This window comes from Astyanax mexicanus, chromosome 22, assembly GCF_023375975.1.
Source record: "Astyanax mexicanus isolate ESR-SI-001 chromosome 22, AstMex3_surface, whole genome shotgun sequence".
NCBI lineage: Eukaryota > Metazoa > Chordata > Actinopteri > Characiformes > Acestrorhamphidae > Astyanax > Astyanax mexicanus.
Window position 1 is genome coordinate 34,242,976 of NC_064429.1, and position 24,693 is coordinate 34,267,668.

Here is a 24,693-nt window from a genome sequence, read left to right on the forward strand (position 1 = left end):
AAACCCATGTAGATTCATTAGAGCGCATGTAGAACCCATTAAAACCAATGTAGATTAATAAGAACCCATTTATAAATCATTAAAACCCATGTAGATTCATTAGAACTCATTTAGAACTCATTAAAACCCATGTAGATTCATTAGAACCCATGTAGATTCATTAGAACTCATTTAGAACCCATTAAAACCCATGTAGATTCATTAGACTTCATTTAGAACTCATTAAAACCCATGTAGATTCATTAGAACCCATGTAGATTCATTAGAACTCATTTAGAACCCATTAAAACCCATGTAGATTCATTAGACTTCATTTAGAACTCATTAAAACCCATGTAGATTCATTAGAACCCATGTAGATTCATTAGAACTCATTTAGAACCCATTAAAACCCATGTACATTCATTAGAACGTATTGAAACTTTTAGAACTCATTTAGAACTCATTCAAACCCATGTAGATTCATTAGACTTTATTTAGAATTCATTAGAACCCCTGTAGAACTAATTCAAACCCATTTAGAACTCATTAGACTCACTAAATAGAACAAATTCAGAAATATCAAATTATTACAATTTTTCAATTTTTTTCCATATATATCCATGTATAAAAATAAAGAAAAGAGCTCAGTTATTTATTAATGTACTACATTATTAATGCATTTATTTATAAGTAAGCCCTTCCCATTTTTTCCCTTTACAAATTAAAACAGACATAAGCCTAATAACATTTTCCAAATATGGTTATTAATTATAGAGGGGCTCAAATAATTAAGCGTGGTTTTTTTTTTTGTTTGTTTAACACAAAATCTTATTATTATTACATTTCACTACAACTCAAGTCCATTTCACACCGGAGTTCACGAGTTCACCTTTAAATTAAAAGAACGTATCGTTTAAAGGTGAGGTTTTGTTACGGTGGTGACGACATTAAAGGGGAATTCCACCTGATTTTCTAAATTCTTTAAAAATGTAGAGTTTGAGCTGAATTTATTCCACAGAATCGAGTTCAGTGTGAGAATTATGGTTGTCAAGAAAAAATAAAAATTGTAATCATTTGTCATGGACAATTCTAGCCAGATGTCGCCGGCCACGATCATTACCATCCACTGCACTGTGGCTGTAGAAAGCTCCAGAACTTCAAAAATCGGCATTCCCAAGTCTTGACATTTTGACATATTGATGTCCCATGACTTCTGGCATGTCAACATATCATTTTATTGATCTTTTTTTAAATCAATATGTTGGAGTGGATACATGCACAGTATTTTATATATTACCTTTATATGGAATATCTCTCAACAAATACACGTTTTCTTCAGGGACTACTTTTTGCCACACAACACCCTGAATATTTCAAATGTATCCATCCACTACTTTAATGATACGCAATTTATAAAACATGTTTTAGACCGGAAATCTTCTCAGAACTCTTGTTAAAAGAGTGTATAAGGTATCAGATGATGTTCTCGCGAACATTTGCAATAGAAGTTCGTGGTCCAATGTTGAATATCCAGAACTCTAACTCTGAATCTGAATTTTAATCTTTGCTTTGATCTTAATTCGAGGATAAGTTAATTTAATGGATGCTACATTCAGTATCTGGTACATTTAGTGCATCCTCCACTTCCACTTCTGATCACAGTCAGTTCCGTACGTTTCCGTATGACCGTATCTCAGGACGGGATCATGCCTTTATTCCTCTTCCTGTCCGCCATGGCTCGGCGATTGTGATTGACTCCTCGGCTCTTGTTCATTTCCTTCCTGCGGCGATCCTGAGTGGTTTCCTGCGTCTGGCCCCGCCCCTTAGGCCCGCCCACTACATTGCTCTGAGGTGGCGGCCTGTAGCTATTGAACAAAAGGATAAAACAAGCAGTTACTCTATCACTTTAACATACTGTATTATAGGGACTACAAGTCACACTATCAATAAACATCTATTTTCTGGTCTATTTTTTCATACATAATGCTCACCAGATTATAAAGCGCATTTTAAGTGACACTAGTAAGGAACAAGGGTGTCGTCATGTTTTCCCTTCTAATGGGGAAGCACTTAAGTAAACAAAACTGTTTGCTGAGTGCTGGATGCTAATCTACACAGATTTCTCTCCTAAAAGCTGTTTATTTGGGTGAGTAAAGCACTTACGTTTACAGTAAGCTTAGATTTCTAATATTTTCAACAGCGAGGTTAGCAGCAATGCTTAGTGCTAGTAAATGCTGCCCGATAGCCGTAGACTGAGGAACCCTGAGTGTTCCAGTAAGCCAGGGCGATATTGGCTAACGGTTCATCCCACATAGCTTGTTTTAACACAGTAAACATGCAGACTACAGTCTGATATACTCACCTCTGAACAGCGAAAGAGCTAGCGCTAAGGATAGCAGCTAATGCTAATACTGCTCCAGCCTTACTGCTGGAGAAACTTCAATGAAACTCCTGTATAAAGCTGTACTTCAGCAGCGTGGCTTTACTTAATAGTGGCTTCTTAATACCTGACTGGTAGAATTTATACATAAGGAGCACCGGATTATAAAAGCGCCCTGACGATTTTGGGGAAAATTAAAGGATTTTAAGTGTGCCTTATAGTGCGAAAAATATAGAATATTTGTTCTATGACTTGTGGCAATTCCGTGTGTAACGAATCCTGTATCTCAGTGGTTCTTAAACCTTTTAAAGCAATGTACCACATATGATCAAACCAAAACATTCAAAACTTTGAGGCAACTGCTACTTTTGCAACTTATTCGATCTGTAAATTATTGATTGTTGGTTATTGTAAATAAAATGATGCAGTATGCCTACTAAGACGTGGGAAAACTTGAAAGATTCTACGTGGCTCCCCCTTGAACCTTAAGCTAATTCTTGTGCTATAATTACTAATACAGAAACTAATAAAGTGAATGGTGGGGTTCCACAGGGTTCAACTGTAAGGCATATTTCACTTTACTGAAAACTCATCCTTAGACAAAATATTGAAAATCTAAGCTTACTGTAAATAAACTGAAGCACTTCACTCACCCAAATAAACAGTTTTTAGGAGAGAAATCAGTGTAGACTAACATCCAGTGCTCGTTTGACTTTAAAATAAAATGTTTTTTTTTTTTTTTTTTTTAATAATTACAGTTTTGTTTACTTAGACACTTCCCCCAGCTTCCCTATTAGAAAGGAAACATGGCGACACCTTTGCTCACTTCGATGTAGCATCCTTACTAGTGTCACTTAATGTGCCGTATAATCCAGTGTGCTTTAAGGTCTAAATAATCCAGTAATACAGTGATAAACATTACCCTCTCCGGTTCTGCATGGCCAGTCTTCTGGCTTCTGCTCGTTCTCTGAGCACCGCAGGATCCTGCACAAACTGATCCCGCTTTACTGCGTCTTCCTGCTCAAAACACACACACATACGAGGACTTTTATTATATAATATATATTTTTTCAGATGATATGATACAATTCCAATATTGATAAATGTGTCATATATGTCGACACGATGAAAATATTTATGACGATATGATAAAACATTATTAAAACATTTTGTGGATCTTAAATTTTATTTAAATTAACTCATATTTATCCCTCAGAATTAAAACAGACTGTTTTCAAATTCCCACACTGGTGAATGCCTAATAGTGAGGTTGGAAAATTGATACAAATTTAATTTAATGACAATTTTATTATATTTATTTCTAATTGTGCCCTATTCACACAGTTTAACTTCTGTAGGCTGAACAGGCAGCAAAACTCTATTTAAAATGAGTCGTTTTTTGAGACATCATCAAAAACCTGGAACCTGGATATATTTGGAGTTGATCTCTTTAACAATCCGGATAATCCAGTAAGAACATATTGAAAACATCCTCAAACAGACAAACCAAACAGCCCTACCTTCTCCTCCACCTCCTCTTCTCCTTCCTCTTCCTCCTCTTCACCCTTCCTCCCCATACTGAGCACCTGCGGTGTGGTGAACGGCCTACAGGGGGCAGAAATTACGTTTTTCATTAATATAATATTAACATTTTCTTATATATTAATATTTTAAATGAGATTTGCTGTACCTGCGGTTTAGCAGCTCGTCGTCCTCGTCCAGATCGTTAGCTCCCACCTGGTTGATGTCGTACGTGTCATCATACTCATCATCATAGTCATCAAAACCATAAGCTCCGCCCTGATTCCCGGCCGGGTCGCTTGTTATGGGAATCTCATCCACGACGGTCTGGTAGCTCCGATACCGATCTCTCTGTTCATCAACGTGACGCTTATCATTCAGCATCTCACGCACACTCTCCCCCTTTCTGTGAGAGAGAAAACACACACACACACACACACACATTTTATATATAGGGATTACATTATGCATATACTGTACCAGTCAAATGTTTGGACACACCTTAAATTCTGTGTTTTTCCAATATTTAAAAATGTTCTGCAAACTACGAAATATGAAGAAAAACATACTAATTACTTGATTTTTTTGTCTCTTAATGTGTTTGAGAGCATCAGTTGTAAAATAGTGAAGAGGTAGAGTTACAGGTATACAGTGGATAGCTCTATTTAAGTATTTTTTACTATTCAACTAAGTAAAGAATACAAATATTTCAAGAACTTTGAAAGTATCCTAAAGTGCAGTCACCGCAAAGATAATCAAAAACTTAATGATGAAACTGGCACTCATCAGAACCTCCCCAGGAAAGGAGGAGCAAGAGTTTCCCCTGTTGTACAGAATAAGTTCATCAGAGTTACCAGCTTCAGAAATTTAAGTCACAACAAGTCAACCGTCGAGCAGAACGAATAGGTAGGATAGTTTTGAGCAGATCGCAAAATTAATTCTTGGAAATGCATGAATTCCAGCTGTTGCTGAAAATGTCTGGTTACTGTCGATAATAGGAATGCAAAGAACCAACAACACATTACATAAACATTGCTCAAAATGTTTTACTATTCGTGCTCGACGGTTAACTTTTGTTCTAAGCGACTTCAATTAACCTTTATTTTCACTCGGGAAGAAACACTGAGGGTGACCCTCATTTACAATGTTGCCGAGCCTTTATAACATCAAAGGGATTGAACACATTCAATGATAATTTGGAAATAAAAAGAAATGCACCATGGTCCCTGGAGGAACGTTGTTTCGTTTCACTGTGTACTCTGTATATAGCTGAAATGACAATAAAAAACCACTTTGACTTTGACTTTGTAATAAAATAGTAAAAAAAATAAAAGTATGCATGTTAAAACAACATTTAATAAAAATATATATGTAAAACAGAAATTTCTAAAATACCATAAAAAACAGGAACAAATTTGACATAAAAATAAAAAATGTATAAAATATAAACTAAGTAAATAGATAATAGTAGAAGTACAGTAAAATATTAAAAATGATAAGTGATTAAATGAGTAATAGAACTAAGAACAAGAATGAAAATACTAAACATTAAAATGAAATAAAAAAATAAATAATAATAAAATAATTATAATAAAAAAGTAATAATAAATAAACATAAAATAAATGAATAAAATAAATAAAAAAGATATATATATATATAAATAATATAAGAAAAAAGATAAACTAATGAAAAACGTAAATTAAAACAGTCACAGGCTTTCTGATGGTGATTAGAAACTAAAAGTTTAAAATGGTTCAGTGATCCCAGCGAGCTGAGCTTCAGTGATTCCTGTAGTGAATTCCAGCTCGCTGGTGCTGCTCTCTGTAGCTAAAAGCAGATTTTCCCAGTTCACTAACAATAATGATGAACATAGAGTAATAGAAGTTTAAGGTAAAAGCCTAATTTCCAATGTCAGGGATCTCCGGATTCTACCAATGAGGTGTGGAGCCACTATGAGCCTGAATAACGGTGGAAAAAGCGATTTATCTGCAGGGGCAAGAATATGCCCCATAATCATTCATTCTAAAGCCTCTTTGGGCAAAGTGCACAAAATACTGGATCTCAGAAAGCTGTGGGACAGCGGAGGTGGGACATTCAACAACGGTTACTACTTTTTATCACGTTTTAATAAATACACCCAAAGTCCATTTTACACCAGAGTTCTCCTTTAAGTAGTCTCACCTCCTGCCCTTCCAAACGCGGCTCATGTCCACTTGGTCACGGTTGAACACGTCAAACTCATCATCATCAAACACATTAGATCTGGAGGTGATCACTGGGGGCTGCACTTCTTTTACAGGCCTGTAGGGGCAGTAAAACATGCAACATGTATAATTATTAAAAAATCATTAACTAATTAAGTATTTATTGATATTAATTGATAGTAATTTAATAGTAAACACTGAATAGTTAATAGTATGTATATGTATATATATATATATATATTTATGTATACCTGGGCATGGATCTGTCCAGTTTATTGAGTTCTGGAGCCAGTTTATCCTCCAGGATGTTGTTGATGACCAGTTCACCGTCGTAGCCGTACTCCTCCAGACAGGCCAGCAGGAAACCCTCGCCCAGATCCGGCAGCAGATCACGAATATGAGTGAGCAGAGACTCCAACTCTCCAGCACTCACAGTGCACACTGCCCCCTGCAGGACCGGAGAACATTGCATGTAGTATTATACAGAGAAAACTACAGGCTATACCACAGCTATACACATGATCACTGTTTAGTAAAGAGATTTTGAGTTAAAGAGGAGAAGAAAATAGGATCTGTTTGGTTATAGAAACTCCGCCAGTTAAAATAGTTCCATTGCTGCTCTGTTTGTAGCTGTGCTGTTTGGCTTGTAAGCGCTGAATCATTGCTAGGTTACCTGTATGCGGCGGAGTAATACATGAAAAGCTTCGGTTACAGTGCATTACCGGCTGATAACGGCACTCATAAAAAATAAGAGTCCACTTAAAAATGATGAGTTTCTTTGATTTTACCAAATTGAAAATCTCTGGAATATAATCAAGAGGAAGATGGATGATCACAAGCCATCAAACCACCAAACTGAACTGCTTGAATTTTTGCACCAGGAGTAAAGCAGCATAAAGTTATCCAAAAGTAGTGTGTAAGACTGGTGGAGGAGAACATGATGCCAAAATGCATGAAATCTGTGATTAAAAACCAGGGTTATTCCACCAAATATTGATTTCTGAACTCTGTATATACACAAAGACACACATTTTGTTCTTAGTCAAATAATAACTAGTTTTACGCAACTTAAGTGTATTAAACAGACCTGTAGGAGCTAAAATACACTTTTAAAATGAGCTAGATTTATCTCCAACACTAAGCTAGAACTTTATAATTAATTTTATAAATAAAACATATAATATATAGTATAAGCATATAAATATATGTATTAATAATACATAAGTAATAATACATACACATACATCTATAAAGTCAGATATATGAACACAGAATCGCATTATTAACACAACTAACCTACTGATCTGCCTGTGACTGTACGCCAAACCAATCAACTAGCTCAACCTAGACATGTTTTTTTTTTGCAAATAAATGAACTTCTTATTATTGTATTAATTAACTTCATATCTTAAATTACATTTGCTAAACTATCTATATAGTTTGGTCTATGGCCCCCTTGCAGTACCTCTGCCCACAAGCTGAAAATCACTGCACCAACCAATAGGTTAGCCCTGAGCTAATACGCTAAAAAAAGGATGCACTGAATTAATAACACACCATGACTGACAACCACTGCATTCAAACTTACATTAGATCCTTTGCGAGGGATGTCCATCATAGCCTCCGCCCCTCTAAACTCCGCCCCTGCTGTAGCCCCGCCCCCTGCTGCCTCCAGCTTGGCTGGTGCTGTGTCCCAGCTCGTCTTGCTGCCGGCATCTCTGCTCTGATTGGCTGACGAGGCGGTAACGGGCCGTTTCTTTCCTGTGCTGTCCCACGCCGACTCCACAGCCTGCAGCAGGTAAGACGTCCGAGTGTCGTCTCTGGGAGGGGGAGGAGCTTAAGGAGCAGAACAAGCTACACATAGTAGTGCAGGTAGCGTAAGGTGTGTTAGTGTGTGTGTGCAGGAAAAGGATACAGGTGAGGAAAAGCCTGCTGAAGCAGACTGATGTCATCAGCCACTGGAAACAACTCATCATAATCGGCTAAAAACCTGCCAATCAAATCAAAGCACAACATCAAACACATCATTTCCTCATTTCCTACACAGACTATGAAGGAACACATAAGGAATCATGTAGTGACTTAAAAGTGTTAAAAACAAACCAAACTTGCGTTTGTTTTTGAGACCGATAACTCTGATGAACTTATTTTGTATAATCGATGGAACCATTACTCTCTTCTTTAATTTCTGAGGCGGTCCTGATGAGTGCCAGTTCCATCATTATAACATTTCAGATGGTCATTTTTGTGGTGACTGCACTTGAGGATACTTTCAAACTTCTTAAAATTCTTCTTTTTTTAGATTGACTGACTTTCATTTTTTTCTTAAATATTTTTTTTCTTTACTTTGAGTAGTTCTTACCATAATCTGGATTAGAACATTACTCAAATATTCACTATTCACTGTATACCTGTAACTCTTCACAGGTATCTTCACTACTTTACTTTAACTGATGCTCTCAAACACTTTATCAAGAGACAATAAATTCAAGTAATTAACTCTTGATGAGTTCAGCACAGCTGTTAACTGAAAGAACTGAATTCCAGGTGACTCTACCTCATAAAACTGACTGAGAAAATACAGCCAAGATCTAAGCAAGATGTGCTACTTTGAAGAATGTAAAATATAAAACATATTCTGTTTTTGTTTACTAACTATTTATTCCATATGTTTTTCGTCATAGTATAAATATGAAATGATTTACCTTTTCTCCTGTAAGAAAGCTGTGAAGGTCTGAAGAAAATCTTCTACAAAAGAAGCTGTGTGTTCAGACCTATGAGAAAAATGATCATGCTCCACATTACTGCTTAGCAACACCTTAGCAGCCACCATGAATACCACAGCAATGACTTAGCAACCACCTGGCAACACCTTAGCAACCACTTAGCAACTGGTTAGGCACACCACAGCAACCACCAGGGCTATCATAGCAATGCCTTAGCAACCACCTAGCAACCACCATTGCAATCACCACAGATACCATAGCAACATCTTAGCAAGCACTTAGAAATAACAGTGCAACCACCATAGCGAAAGTGGGAGCCGTTTTGGCTGCAACATTCTATGTTTCCTTCAGGAAATTCTCTTTTCTAGTTAGACATATTTTTATGCATAACTGACTTTTTGTGATTTTACATTTTTATTTGAGTCTCTATAAATCTCTATAAACATTCAAAGCACCAAAACAACATCTACCCATCCGTTTTCTATGAATCAGCTGAAAGAGTTTGGTGTCAGGAATCGTTTGCTTCTATGAGCTGTTTCTATGCTCCTCCCTTCTTGTGATATCACAATAAATGGGCACATCATGATTAGCCAGCAGACTTCGTCTGAGGGTGGGATCTATACCTACTGTCTGTGGTGAGTCAGCAGTTGAGGGAGATGTTAGAACTTTTAAATATGAGTTTTGTGCTTCTATCACAGTTAAGCATTTAGCTCAAGCTAACACTACTGTGTGGTAAGCGTGAATATGGGGCGTGGCCAGCATCATCTTATTTGCATAAAAGTGACAGAGCCCTTAAATGGCTTGTTCTGAAAGAGGGACTAAAACTGGTAAGAATAGAGCTGGTGAGGTGTCTTTTTCTTTATGTGAGAGATTTTTTTGTATAAAGAACTATTCTAACTTGTTTAAAATCAGGTGTAATATGTGCTCACCCCTCCAGTATAGGCTGTAGACAGGTGTGCTGCAGCAGCAGGTGTGTAATCTCCACCATTCTCCTACGAGAGTGACACACTCTCCTCCACAGATCCTCCTGCAGACTGAAAAACACACACATAATAGTGTTTATATACAAAGATATAATACGATACAACAGATATACTAATTAATAATAATGAACATATTAAGGCTACACATTTATATTCAATATTATAATTAAATATTATAATAATTATACTGATACTGGACTGTACAGTACAACACAACACTGTTAGACGTGCAAACACAGAAATTAGATAGATAAAGTAAATAAAAAAAAAAAAAACATACACCAGACAATATTTACAATAACTTGTATCCAAAACTAACCATTTATCAAAGTTTCTCTTAATCACTGCTTTCTCCAGATCAGGCACCACCGCCTCATAGAAAGAGGACAACCTGCAAAAACAATAATTCATATTTTTCACCAATATATTACATTAATGTAATGGCTGATGGAGTGTCACATGCTGTTTCCTAAAGTATAACTGACCAATCTGGAGTTATTTACTACACTGTTTTTTTTTTTTTTTAAAGGTATTGCTTTATGGTCACTTTTCTACAGTACCAGCCAAAAGTTTGGACACACCTTCTCATTCACTGTTTTCTTTATTTAATTTATTCTCTACATTGTAGATTAAAATGCATACTAAATACATTTAGAAAACAATTAAGAGACATGTGGAATTATGTAGTAAACGTTAAAAAAAGGTTTATTGTGCAAATTAATCCCCTGATCTAAACCAGCATGAAGGAAAAGCAGCAACTACTGTTCAGCACCTCCAGAAACTCCTTACTTCAAGATGCTGAGAAAAGTAGAAAACTTTCTGTTTACAGAAGAATTTTGCATGTGCTCCTGCATAACTTTAATATAGCCTTCAATATTAAATTTACAATGTAAAAAATCATAAAAAGAAAGAAATCACATTGAAGGAGAAGAGGTGTGTACAAACTTTTGACATGGAACTGTATCATGTTGCCAGACAGTTGCTAGGTGGCTGCTGTGGTATCGAACAGTGGCTGCTATGGTGCAGCATGTGGGTCCCTTAATAAGGCATTACTAACTAATTTATAGGTGGTTCCTAGTTTGCTGGTATTGTATTTCTATTTCTGCTATTGTATGTAGCGGCTCGAGTGTTGCTAGGTGGTTGTTGTGGTATCTCAAAATGTTACTAAATGCAGTTTGGAAATGCAACAATGTAGCTTTAGAACTACTAAACACACATTCAACTGGTATTCAACAGCAAGGAAGAGGAGGTGTGTGTGTGTGTGTGTGTGTGTGTGAGATATACCTGTTGAGAAAGCCGTGCTGGTGAAAGGTGGGGCAGGCCTCAGAGAATATGTCCAGGAAAGAGTGTATGGTGGTGCAGGTGTCACACAGATACAAGATGAGGTCAGCAAGGTCCTGCACACACACACACACACACTTTCAAATGTTGCCAAACTGCTCATTTAATAGGAAAAAGGACAATGGTCAGATTTTGTGTGTGTGTGTGTGTGTTACCTCCTCTGTCATGGTCATGGTAGTGTGACGGGGGTGTGTATTCAGTTTGAGCGGCTCATTGGCACCTGTTTCCTCAGAGTGTATTCCACACTTCTCCAACACTGTATCAAATACCTACACACACACACACACACACACACACACACACACACACACACACATACACACACACATACACACACACATACACACACACATACACACACACATACATACACACACACATACATACACATACATACACATTCACATATTCCAACTATATTGATCAGAAACATTCAACTATTCACCTACTGATGACATCACACAGGTAGGTGACTCACCTGAATGACAGAGGGTACCGTTTCATTCAGGTCATTATAGTAGCTGGGCTGCTGACTGAAGATATTCTCTGTAAAAAAAGGTGAATATTAATATTAATAACACTTTAAATGTAGGTATTGTGATATTATAGACTGCTGAAGGAGGCGGAGCTACAGTTTGTCTCTCATTATTAGAGTGAATATTAATATTAATAACACTCTAAATGTAGGTATTGTGATATTATACACTGCTGAAGGAGGAGGAGCTAGTTTGTGTCTACTTATTAGAGTGAACATTAATATTAATAACACTCTTAAATGTAGGTATTGTGAGATTATTCAGAAATAATGTCGTTATTTTAATATTTTGAAAATACCGATCATTTTGTGCAGCAGCTGAGAATTCCCTCTGCCGAACAGCACACACAAGTCCAGGATTTTGGGAATGTCAAACAGGAAGTTGTCATAAATAATTTCCCCAAACACAGCAGGAGTGATGAAGTTGTCCTGGAAGGTGAAAAACAGAAGAAGAAAACGTAGAGGCTTTAACTTTGTAGTTCTGTATCTCTAAACACTTTATTATTATCCTCCTTTCACCCTGTTCTTTAATACTCAGGATCATCACAGAGCAGCTATTATATTTATTAACACAGTGTTTAAAAACTCCAGCAGCACTGCTGCTGTATCTGATACACTCACTGTACCAGCTCAACACACACTAACACCTCATACACCACCAAGAACAAAAACAGGGTGAAAGGAGGAGAATAATAAAAACATGCAGAGAAACAACGAACCTTCGACTCTTTATGGGTGGCCATCCTGAGGAAGACCATGAAGACGGAGCGATGAAGGCTGCGCTGCATTTCTGCTACAGCTGGAGAGGAAGACAGGCTGGTGCAGTCTGTCCCCCGCGGAGCGTTTCTCAGATACGAGTCCAAACACTTCTGGAGTGACTCGTCAAACACCACCTAAAGAGAAAGAAAGAGAGAGAGAGAGAAACGGAGAGACAAAGAGTGAAACAGAAAGACAGAAAGTGAGAGACAGAAAAGAAACAGAAAGAAAGAGAAACAGAGAGACAGCGGGACAGACGGAAAGAAGGAGACAGAGAAAGAAACAGAGACAAAGAGAGACAGAAAAACAGGAAAAAACAGAGACAAGGAGAGAGACAGAAAGAGAGATAGAAAGTGAGACACGGAGAGGAAGAGACACAGAGACAGAAAAAAACAGAGAGAGAAAGAGAGAAAAACAGAGAGAAAGTAACAGAGACAAAGAGAAACAGAAAGACAAAGAGAGAAAAAGAGAGTGAGAGACAGAGAGAGAAAGAGAAACAGAGAGAAACGTAGAGAAAGAGGAACAGAGAGAAACAGATAGTAAGAGACAGTAAAATAAACAGAGAGAAATAGGACAGAGAGAGAAACAGAGTGAAAAAGAGAGATTTATATTATATTATACTATACAAAACCAAAAATATGTGTACCAATATTTATTCTATTGATTCAGAACAGAACCAGCGTACACCTAATAACTCATAGAGCCACTGTACATGGTTACAAATGATGGTGAGTATTTCAGAATATATACGTGGTGTTTCTACCTGGCACCAGAACTTGTCGTGGGGTAGCGCCAGCAGCCACTCCAGATCCTCAGAGATGAACTGGGCATGCTCCAGGAATTCCTCTACCTGTGCAGGTGAGGCGTCCTCAGGTGGGGGTTGATAGAGCATGAAGCAGCGGTCCTCTTTACGCTCGGGATGCTGAAACAAAATCAGACACATTTCACATCAGGATTTATAAACTGTACACTGACATGTGTCCCATGACTTTTGCCAAGTATGGCTATATCTACAATACAATACAGTCTTACCAGAGCTGGAAGGGTTCGCTCTCGTCCCTTCGGACCCTCTGTCACCTGCTGCTCGTCTAGAGGAACTCTGGCACACGCCATCTGCTTCTGTAACATCAGCAAATGAACAATTTACCCTTAAGTAAAAACCTTAAAACCTTTAAAAATTAAATATATATATATATATATATATATATATATATATATATATATATATATATATATATATATATATATATATAAAAACATGAGTACTTCTTACTTCTCTCAGAAAAATCTCCCCCAATACCTTTCTCCCTCTCTCTTTCTCTCTCTCAGATGCCAACATGCATGTTTTACAATTAGTTAATTTACCATTTTTGAAATTTTGATTTGAACGTTTTGGTAACACTCCTGCATAAAATTGTAGAATATATAGCTCTATAATCTAAAAAAATAAAAACTCAATATTTATAGTTTTTTGGAAGTTATTTTTTTTTCCTTCTCTTTATTACTCTCACACAATCTCTCTTTTCTCTATCCCACTTTCTTCCTCATTCTCTCTATTTTTCTTTTTTTCCTCTTTATTTCTCTCACACTACCTCTTTATCTCTATTTTACGTTCATTCTTTTTCTTTATTTCTCTCATACTCTTTATTTCTCACGTTATCTTTTTTCTCTTTTCTCCTTACTCTCACTAGCCTTCTTTCTTCCTCACTTTTACTATTTTTCTTTTTATTCTTTATTTCTCTCACACTCTCTCTTTCTCTCAGTCTTTCTATTCCACTTTCTTTCTCACTCTCTCTCTATTGATCTTTCCTTCGTTCTCTCTTTCGTACAGTATAACATATAATAAACCGGACAAAACAATAATATCATTAATTTGAAAATTAAGAAATATTTAAAATATTAAAACCATATTTGTGTCAGGAAACATTACCAAAATGCCAAAGTACAACACAGACATTCGATAAGAGGCACATATACCAGCCCTAACGCTTTAATATCTGTGTTGTATCAACATCATAGCCTCTAAAATAAAATAAATATCTTTATTTTGGACCAGCAATAAAGTTTCCCAAAGATTGTAAGCTAACTCTCTTAGCTTAGCATATGTAGCTTTAACAGAGTTAGTCAGGTTAATAACCACAGATAAAGTAAAACCATATTTAAAGTCCCAACCTACATAACTTTATATTTAATAATTAATTAATGATAATCTAAAGTGCTGAGATTTACCCTACGATAAACCGGTTAGCTCAGTTAGCATAGCTTAGCCTAGCCTAGCCTTGCTAAAGCTAACGCTACAGTGGGAAGTGCAGGCAGTGAGCTAGCAGCGCGGCTAGCTCACGAGCTAAAGTAGAGTAAAGTCTAATACAGAACTGCATTATATCATTAATACAGTGTCAGTCTGATAAATCAGATGTATAAAAAGGCTGTAATTAAACCACATACCTGATAAATCCTCCACACAGCTTTAAATTACTGTATTTAGAGGTTTTATTTTAAAGCCATGAGCCGAATCAGTGCTCGAAGGGAGCAAACCGAGGGCACTTCTTTCCCTAGGGCACTTGGTGGGCGGGGCGACTGCGTAAAGCTGGATTCTGATTGGCGCAGACGACCTGTCATTTTTCTTTCCAAAATAAAAGCCCTATTAAAAAACGCCGACGTGGGACTATATGTTTCAAGTTAAAGTACAACTCTGGAAAAAATAAGAGACCACTTCAGTTTCTGAATCAGTTTCTCTGATTTTGCTATTTATAGGTTTATGTTTGAGTAAAATGAACATTGTTGTTCATATAACAACAATAAACTAAATAAAAATATTCTATTTTACAGCATTTATTTGCAGAACATTAGAAATGGCTGAAATAACAAAAACATGTAGAGCTTTCAGACCTCAAATAATGCAAAAAAAAAAAAAAAAAAAAAAAAACAAGTTCATATTCATAAAGTAGTTTTAAGAGTTCAGAAATGAATATTTGGCGGATTAACCCTGTTTTTTATTCACAGTTTTCATGCATTTTGGCATCATGTTCTCCTCCACAGTCTTACACACTGCTTTTGGATAACATTATGGCACTTCTGGCGCAAGAATTCAAGCAGTTTAACTTGGTGTGTTTTTTTTTTTTAATTGAACAATGTTTGATAAATGTAAACGTTAAATATTAAGGCAGAGAGCAAAATGCGATATAATAAATTGCGCACATTAAAAAAAGGTTGTAGAATAAAGCACGAAAATTTTAACTCTACATATGAAACGTGCAATTTATTTATTTATTTATTCTATTAATTAATTAAAAATAAAAATAATAATTTTCTGTTAATATTCAAGACACGTGCCACCAGGCGGAGCCTGGAGTCCACACTGCTGTAATGAGATTGCGATTGTTTTGCGTTTTTATTTTTTATTATGTTTATTATTTTTATTTATTAATATTAATGCTTTTAGTCTAACTTCATTTTATTTCAAATTTAACTAAAAATATAAAAACAATAATAGCATATATAGTTGTTTTTTTTTTGCTGGGAAAAATATAGTATTTCAAGATTCAAGATTTAAGATTCAATATTTTTTTTTACTGTCACGTCACAGAGTACAGGTGTACAGGTGTGAGTAAAAAAAAAAGTAGTGTGCAGAGAGCAATATTTACCACAGAGTAGAATAAAAAATAGAGATTAAAATAGACATATACAGAAAACTTTACAGTATACACAATATACACGATACACAACGGAAATACGTTACATATGACTGAATGACTATATAAATATACAATGCTATGTAGATGTGCAGATATCTAGAGTATGTATTTAAAGTTAATTTTTTTTGGCTTGATTTTTTTCAATAAATATACAAATTAAATGCCAATATAAAATATATAATTAATTAATTTTTAACGTATTTTTATTTGTAGCTTTGTAGTTTTATTCGTATTTTTTAGCTTTTTTCCCTCTCTCCGTTCTCTTTCTTACACCGAGGCCCCGCCTCATTTTTAGGCGTGGCCTGCACACGCCGGGGCGTGGTCTGCGCGCAGTGGGCGTGGTGTAACGGTGCTGCAGCGCTGAGCGGGCCGGACTGTGCTGCTGGACTGTAGCGGTGTGTGTTGGCGTGTTTCGCGGTGGATCTCGGTGTTTCGGGCGGATTGGAGGATTTGGGGGATTTCGGGGGATTTTGGGGGGTCCTGGTTGTTGATTAGGAGGGTCTGGAGGAATGTGGAGGTTACAGAATGCCCAGCAGCGTCGGAAATACCTTTAAACCCACCAAGTACATCCCGGTGTCCACCGCTGCCACCCTGCTCGTAGGATCCACCACTCTGTTCTTCGTCTTTACGTAAGTTTGGGGTCTTTTTTACCCTCTGCCGGACTGGAGGGGCTTTAAACCTGCCTTACAGCCCCCTTAACCTCCTTCTTACACCCCACACTGACCTGCATTACACTGCATTAACCTGCACTAATCTACATTAATCTACATTAATCTACACCGCCTTCCTCTGCCTGCTTTAAAGGTGCAATATGTAATGTTTTCCCTGCTGGAATGTTTATGTTTTGTTATAAAGGAAAAGCATTTTTTATATTTATTTATAAAATGATTTAAGGCACCTTTAAACCTGCACTGCTTCATTAAACTACACTAATCATGACCCTTCTTTGAGCTATACTAATGTACACTGCTTCATTCAGCTACTACACCCTTAGTTATCTTCACTGCTTCTTTAAACTACAGCAATCTGCACTACATTTCATTACTTTACATTACATTGAGCTACACCCATTTATACTGCTTCCTTATAATACTACACTAATACAGATTACTTCTTTAAACATTGCATATGTACTGCTTCATTAAACTACTACATAAATTATACAGCTTCTCATTAAACTACACTGCTTCCTTAAAAAAACTACACTCCTATATACACCCCTTTCTTAAACTACTACATTAATTATGCAGCTTCTCATTAAACTACACTGCTTCATCAAAATACTACACTCATGTACAGTGCTCTTTTAAACTACACACCTATATACATCTCTTGATTAAGTTACTGCATTAATTACCTTTATGTACACTGCTTTATTAAACTACACTTATTATATACACCGCCTCATTAAATTACTACACTAATTATGCCGCTTTTCATTAAAATACACTGCTTCTTTAAACTACTTTAATAAATTGCACTGCTTCATTAAAGTACACTTATATATACTGCTTCATTAAACTGCTACATTAATTATGCCGCTTCATATAACTTCTTAAAACTACAACACTGATCTTAACTGCTTCATTAAACTACTACAATAATTATGCGGCTTCTCATTAAACTACAGTGCTGCATTAAACTACACTGCTTCATTATAATACTACACGCATAAACACCCCCTCATTACACTACTACATAAATGATGCTGCTTTTCAATAAACTACACTACTTCATTAAAATACTACACGCATATACACCCCCTCATTAAACTACTACACTAATTATGCCGCCCTGTTTTAAACTACACCGTTTTATTAAACTACACCGTTTTATTAAACTACACTGTTTTATTAAACTACACCGTTTTATTAAACTACACTGTTTTATTAAACTACACCGTTTTATTAAACTACACTGTTTTATTAAACTACACTATTTTATTAAAATACTACACTTACATGCACCGCCTCATTAAACTACTACACTAATTGTGCCGCCCTGTTTTAAACTACACTGTTTCATTAAACTACACTGTTTCATTAAACTACACTGTTTCATTAAACTACACTGTTTCATTAAACTACACTTTTTTGTTAAACTACACTGTTTTATTAAACTACACTGCTTCATTTAAAATACTACACTCATGTACACTCCCTCATTATACTGCTACATTAATTATGCCGCTTTTCATTAAACTGCAAAGCTTTATTAAACTGCAATGCTTTACTAAAATACGACACTCGTGCACGCTGCTTTATTAAACTACTACATTAATTATGCCGCTTTTCATTAAACTACAGTGCTTCATTAACACTGCTTCATGAAGCAACTTTAATTTACACTGCTTCAGTAAACTACACTCATTTTGGCTGCTTCGTTAAGGTACACTTATGTAGGTTTTTTAGGCTTATTTAGTTTCCTTAAACTATGTTAATTTACACTGCTTCAATAAACTACACTAAACTACGCTGAACGACATTGATTTCTGTCTCCTGCTTGTTTAGCCCTGCTGCTTATGTGATGCTGTAGCTGTTAGGCCTGTTTTTATTACACACACACACACACACACTCTGGAGCATCTGCTGGCTTGGTTCATTCACAGATTGCTGCTGAAGTTGTGCAGATGTCGTGCTGGTGCTCTGCTGGTGTCTGAGTGGTTTATTGGCTGGTGATGAAATTAATATCATAAATGTCTGATATTATGCTGGATTATGATGTAGTTCTGACTGATGTTTTACTTTGGTGTGTGTGTGTGTGTGTTTTAATACGTCATTCAAGAAGATTCCAGTTTGTAATTTCATTTTCTTGTCAAAATGCGTTAATGCATTAAACATTGGTATTCAGGTTCTGTCTGTGTGGTTGCTAGCGGTTGCTGTGGTATAGTGCAATTGGTGGACAGTGGTTGTTGTGGTACGGCAGGTGGTTGTTAGGATATTTCTACGCAGTTACTGTGGTATAGTGGAATTGGCCTGGGGAAAGTGGTTGCTGTGGTATTGGAGGTGGTTACTGTTTTGCTATTTTTCAGTATTGCAATTTGTGGCTCACCTCACCCCCCATAACATGTTTAATGACCCTTGTAAAAATGAATCTGCTCTGCTTTGATAGGATGTTTCTAAGCTGTTGCTGTGGTATTATAGTTTTGGTAAAGTGGCCAGTGGTTTTATAGATTGTTGCTAAAATGTCTCTATGGTGCTGTGGTATTGGCAATGTGGTAAGAGGCTTCTATGGTATTGGCAATGTAGTAAGTACCTATTATGTTATTGGCAATGTGGTAAGTGGTTGCTGTGGTGTTGCAGGTGGTTGCTAGTTTGCTTTTTTACAGTTTTGCAATTCGCGGCTCACTTAGCCCAATACTTTACCCACCAAAAGAAAGATATTTTAATTGTTTATTAAGCTTTAACATAGTATTAAAGCTTTAACACAGGGAGGCACAGTGGCAAAAACAAAGGATCGTAATTTTATAAAAGCCATCCATTAGACTGTGCCTGGATCAGCCCTGATCCTGCTCTCCTGGGACAAGTCCAGGACATTTCCACCACATGATAATGATCAAGTGATGAGTTGTAGTGATGGTGAGAACAGTAGGAGAGGGCGGAGTTCAGGGTCTGTATTAACAGATGGAGAATCGGTGGATTAAGACTGGACTGCTAATGTTCTTCATCACTGATAGATAAATCCCGGGGGCTCCTCGGGGACTCCCTGCTGTGCTGTTTAGTGTAATCTCTGATTTATTGGGCATGTTCTATGGTACACATAGTTTAGAGGATCGCTGTTATATAGTGTGTATGGGTGTATTTGGGTGTACTATATAAAACATATGGGTGTATATTGTGTATATGGGTGTGTATATAGTGTATATGGGTGTATAATTATATTGTATATGGGGTGTATGTAGTGTATATGGGTGTGTATATAGTGTATATTGGTGTATATATTGTATATGGGGGTGTATGTAGTGTATTTGGGGGTGTATGTAGTGTATATGGGTGTGTATATAGTGTATATGGGTGTGTATATTGTATATGGGGTGTATGTAGTGTATTTGGGGGTGTATGTAGTGTATATGGGTGTGTATATAGTGTATATGGGTGTGTATATTGTATATGGGGTGTATGTAGTGTATTTGGGGGTGTATGTAGTGTATTTGGGGGTGTATGTAGTGTATTTGGGGGTGTATGTAGTGTATATGGGTGTGTATATGGGTGTGTATATTGTATATGGGGTGTATGTAGTGTATATGGGGGTGTATATGTAGTGTATTTGGGGGTGTATGTAGTGTATATGGGGGTGTATGTAGTGTATTTGGGGGTGTATGTAGTGTATATGGGTGTGTATATAGTGTATATGGGTGTATATATTGTATATGGGAGTGTATATTGGTGTCAGTGCTTTTATGCTACACTCATAACATTCATTTGTAACGTAAATTAAAGCTAAGATTTGTGTTTTATTGTATTTATTGTATCTGTTCTGTGTTAGTATTATTTTAGTGTGTGTGTTGTAGCTGTTGTAATGTGGGTGTTTCCCCTCTGGGATAAAGGAAGAGATCTGTCTGTCTATCTAAATATCTATCTGTCTGTCTGTCCATCTATCTGTCTATTCATATATTTGTATATTCTATCTATTTGTCTCTGTAAGTATATAGCTAGCTATCTATTTGTCTTTCTGTCTTTGTATTTTTCTCTCTGTTGGTCTATCTGTTTAGTTATCTTTCTTGTCTTTACATCTTTGTATTAGTCTGTCTTTCTGTCTGTCTGTTCATCTGTCTCTCCTCATCTATCTGTCTATGCGACTGTCTGTTTAGTTATCTCTCTGTTGTTCTGCCTTTCTGTCTGTCTTTTTCTGTACCTCTATTTCTGTCTCTATTAGTTTATCTGACCATGTGTCTGTCTGTCTTTTTCTGTATCTGTATTTCTCTACTTTTGTCTATCTGACCCTCTGTCTGTCTTTCTGTCTGCCTGTCTATGTATATATATTTGTAAATTCATCTGTCTATTATTCTGTCTGCCTGTTTAGTTATCTGTCTCCACTATGTCTGTCTGTCTACATGTCTATATATTTATGTAATTAAATGTTATTAAAGTAACTACCTAGCTATCTATCTAGTTATCTTACCATCCATCTCTCTATCTGTCTGTCTGTCTGTCTGTCTATCTAGCTATCTATATGTTTATAAATCCGCCTGTCTATTAATCTGTTTGTCTGTTTGTCTAGCTAATAATCTAGTTATCTACTCATCCGTCTGTCCGTCCGTCCAACGGTCTAACTAGCTACCCGTCTGTCCATCTATCTGTCTATTCATTAAACCCATTAGAAGTAAAAGCATCATATTTGGGGGTTTTAAAGTAATAGTTTATTAGTTTAATGCTCTCTTATCTGTATTATTGTGGTTAATCAGTGTATTGGTTGTGTCTGGGCTGTAGTAGTGAACGGTTCTGGACCCTGCACGCTTCTTCAGAGAAGGCTTGAGGAGTATTGATCTGAGCGTGCCCGTATTGATCGGTGTGGTGTGATAAACGATGGTGAGGAGTGGAGCGCTCTGCCAACCCTGAGAACCTTCTGCTGAGAAAGGGAAGTGCCAGAGAAAAAGGATAGTGGCTCATTTCCACCGTCACTCGTCAATTCCTCAAAAATGTGTATTTTTATATAATATTTCATAACTCCAGAGCTGAAATGACTTTGTTTAAAAACCACACTATTACATCATACTGTGGTATAATAACCACTTCCCTCTGACACCTCTGTTCCCTTGGCAGACTGGGGTTCAATTCCCCAGCTGTAGATCACTTCTAAAACATCATTTAAGAATCTGCAGAAAACCAGAGTGAGGTTTATTCTGCCTTAAGGAAGGGACAATATATCAGAATTTGCAATATATCGTATCGCATGTTTCCGTTTGTGATCCATTATCAATAAGTGGTGAAATATGAATATTTTTAACTTGCTACTTACTACTATTTTTAACACACTTACTAATAAATTTACTACTTTATTACTCTATATGGTGGCGCTATAATCCTTAAATGGAGAGGGTTAATAAAACTGCAGAGAAGAATATTGGTTGTTAAATTCTTTGAAACTGATACCAATAAACCCATAATCCCTTGTACCGGATATTTCACACTATATAAGGTGCACCAGCTTATAAGGCGCATAATTTTTTAAAGTCAAACGGGCACTGTATATTAATCTACACAGATTTTTCTCCTGAAAACAGTTTATAAACAGTTTATAAAAGTGAATAAATCACTTCCATTTATTTACAGTGAGCTTAAATTCACAAATTTCTCCAGCACTAAGGCTGGAGCATTAGCATTAGGAGATAACTGCTAGCGGTTAGCAACTAATGCTGCCCGATAGTGCTACACTGAGGAACCCTGAGTGCTCCAGGTAAGCCAGGGCGATATTAGCTAGCGGTTTGTCCTACGTAGCTGGGTTTAACATGGTAAACAGGAAGGGTACAGTCCGATATACTCGCCTCTGAATGGTTAGTGTGTAATGCTGCTCCAGCAGTGCTAGCTGGGGTTAGGAGCAGGCTACAGGCCGATAATACTCCCCTCTAAACAGCAGAGAGCTAGTGCGGTTAGTGGGTAATGCTAATGCTGCTCCAGCATTGCTAGCCAGGGTTAGGAGCAGGCTACAGGCAGATAATATCCACCTCTGAACAGCTAAAGAGCTAGCGGAGCAGACTACGGTACGATATACTCCCCTCTGAAAGGCGAATATGCTAGCGCTTAGCGCGGTTAGCTGTTAATGCTAATGCTGCTCCAGCAGTGCTAGCTGGGGTTAGGAGCAGACTACAGGCCGATAATATGTATCTCTGAACAGCAGAGAGCTAGTGCAGGTAGTGGGTAATGCTAATGATGCTCCAGCAGTGCTAGCTGGGGTTAGGAGCAGGCTACAGGTTAATAATACTCACATTTAAATCAGGAAATAGCGGTTAGCAGCTAATGCTAATACTGCTCCAGTCTCGATGCTGGAAAACTAAACTGAAACTCCTGTATAACGCTGTTCTTTAGCAGAGTGGCTTTACTGCTCCTTAATACCTGACGATTTTTAGAAAATTAAAGGGTTTTATAGTGTGAAAAATATGTTTTTTATGCTTTTCAGTAACACAGATGCTGTAAAGTATTGTAGAGAATTTTCTTGTGATTTATATCGAGTGTCGCAGAATCACAGTATTGTGATATCATCGTTATCATAAACAACGTATCATGATAATATCGTATCATGAGAATCAAACGCCCCTGTGAGGCTCATATAAGCTTGAGTGAATAGCTGGTCCTAATGATATGGAACAGCTTTGTTTGATGTTGGAGGCGTGTAATGATGTTCTAATCCTGTTGATCTTAATCTGAGCTGCGTTCGCTTTGTGTTAATGGATGTAGTTGGGTTTCAGGGTACACACACACACACACACACACACACACTGCGCTGCCTGCGAGATGTTTGGTGGTTGAGTTTGTTTAAGCACTTGAGATAAGAGGCTAAATAAACCAGCCTGCGATATTATTGACTCTACACTAAGGATTTAGTAGACCAGCTTTAACTCTTCTGGAAAAGCTTTTAACGAGGTTTAGGAGTGTGTTTATGGGAATTTATCACTGTTCTTCCACAAGTGCATTAGTGAGATCAGACACTAATGTTGGGAGAGAAGGTATATTGGATTGAGGTTTGGCTACGTTCACATTACCAGGCTGAAGTGACTCAAATCTGATTTTTTGCTCAATGTGGCTCAGATCTGATTTATTTTTTTTTTTATCTGATTTGAGTCACTTTTATATGTCATCCTAAATCAGATATGTATCCGATCTGTGAACATGTGACATGAATGTGCGCGGTCAAATTGTGTGACATGTATGCATCTTTTTGCTTTTACGCATTAGCATTAGCGCACACATTTCTTAGTGCAGCTTTGAAGCTATAGCTGCAAAAACAGCAAAAGCAAACTTTTTTACAAGCTTTTTTACTCTCCACTCCAGCAAAAGATGCTCCACATATGAGCTGCTAACACTGCATCCATTTCCCTTTATAAAGCTACGAGTCATCTCTCAAGTATTTTTTTGAGTTTTTATCATTTTTAATACGTTTTTTTTTTTTTTTGTGAAGAAGGTGACGTTTATACATGTATCAATGTGCGCATGTGAGCCGTCAAATCTGATCTAAGCAAAAAATCGGATTTAAGCAATGTGGCTTGTAATGTAAACGTAGCCTTTATGGACCTTGCTTTGTGCACTGTAGTGAGCAGTCTAGGGCTGCACCGATTAGTCGATCTAATCGACAATAGCGATTATTTCAATTTGACGACTAATTGTTCATTTGTAACAGTAACACTAATGCATTAAACTAAGTGCTGGCTACACTCAACTTAGTTTGTGCCTCTATGTTTAAACAACATCTAGACAATTAAAGGGCTTTTATAATCTTATTTTAAGCTGTTTCTATTGTTCTTAAAGATGGAGAACATAGCAGAAATAATCGGTGACTAATCAACTATCTACAAAAATAATGTTTTAATCATTAGTTGCATCACTAGTGCAGTCATGTTGAAACAGAAAGGAAC

At 36.8% G+C, this 24,693-nt stretch overlaps 2 protein-coding genes across 5 annotated transcripts in view; one reads left to right on the forward strand and one right to left on the reverse strand.

Moving 5' to 3' along the window:
- Positions 1–457: 457 nt before the first annotated feature.
- Positions 458–14,991, reverse strand: ascc2 (activating signal cointegrator 1 complex subunit 2). Its single transcript, XM_049470587.1, has 19 exons — positions 14,875–14,991; positions 13,462–13,548; positions 13,193–13,351; positions 12,393–12,566; positions 11,973–12,102; positions 11,617–11,684; positions 11,294–11,407; positions 11,082–11,194; positions 10,117–10,188; positions 9,744–9,848; positions 8,794–8,862; positions 8,004–8,078; positions 7,677–7,908; positions 6,340–6,536; positions 6,066–6,185; positions 4,053–4,289; positions 3,883–3,967; positions 3,285–3,379; positions 458–1,847 (listed from the first exon to the last, which is right to left on the reverse strand). Exons 2-19 carry the CDS (start codon positions 13,540–13,542, stop codon positions 1,676–1,678), a joined length of 2,298 nt encoding a protein of 765 aa, XP_049326544.1. The 5' UTR covers positions 13,543–13,548; positions 14,875–14,991; the 3' UTR covers positions 458–1,675.
- A 1,488-nt stretch (positions 14,992–16,479) lies between these two features.
- zdhhc8b (zinc finger DHHC-type palmitoyltransferase 8b) overlaps positions 16,480–24,693 on the forward strand; it is a 67,259-nt gene continuing 59,045 nt past the window's right edge. For all 4 annotated transcript variants that reach the window (XM_049470583.1, XM_049470584.1, XM_049470585.1 and 1 more), the window contains exon 1: positions 16,480–16,753. In XM_049470583.1, coding sequence (XP_049326540.1) covers positions 16,650–16,753 — 104 coding nt within the window. In that variant the 5' untranslated portion in view covers positions 16,480–16,649. The remainder of the gene's footprint in view (positions 16,754–24,693) is intronic.

Bases quoted from the DNA above. Each gene is read 5' to 3' on its own strand.
- ascc2 (XM_049470587.1), bottom strand. From the start codon at position 13,542: ATGGCGTGTGCCAGAGTTCCTCTAGACGAGCAGCAGGTGACAGAGGGT. The intron at 9,849-10,116 runs GTTAGTTTTGGA...TGTGTTTTTCAG, and splicing joins AAGAGAAACTTTGATAAATG to TCTGCAGGAGGATCTGTGGA. The intron at 8,863-9,743 runs GTGAGCACATAT...TTTTTCTCATAG, and splicing joins CTACAGCCTATACTGGAGGG to GTCTGAACACACAGCTTCTT.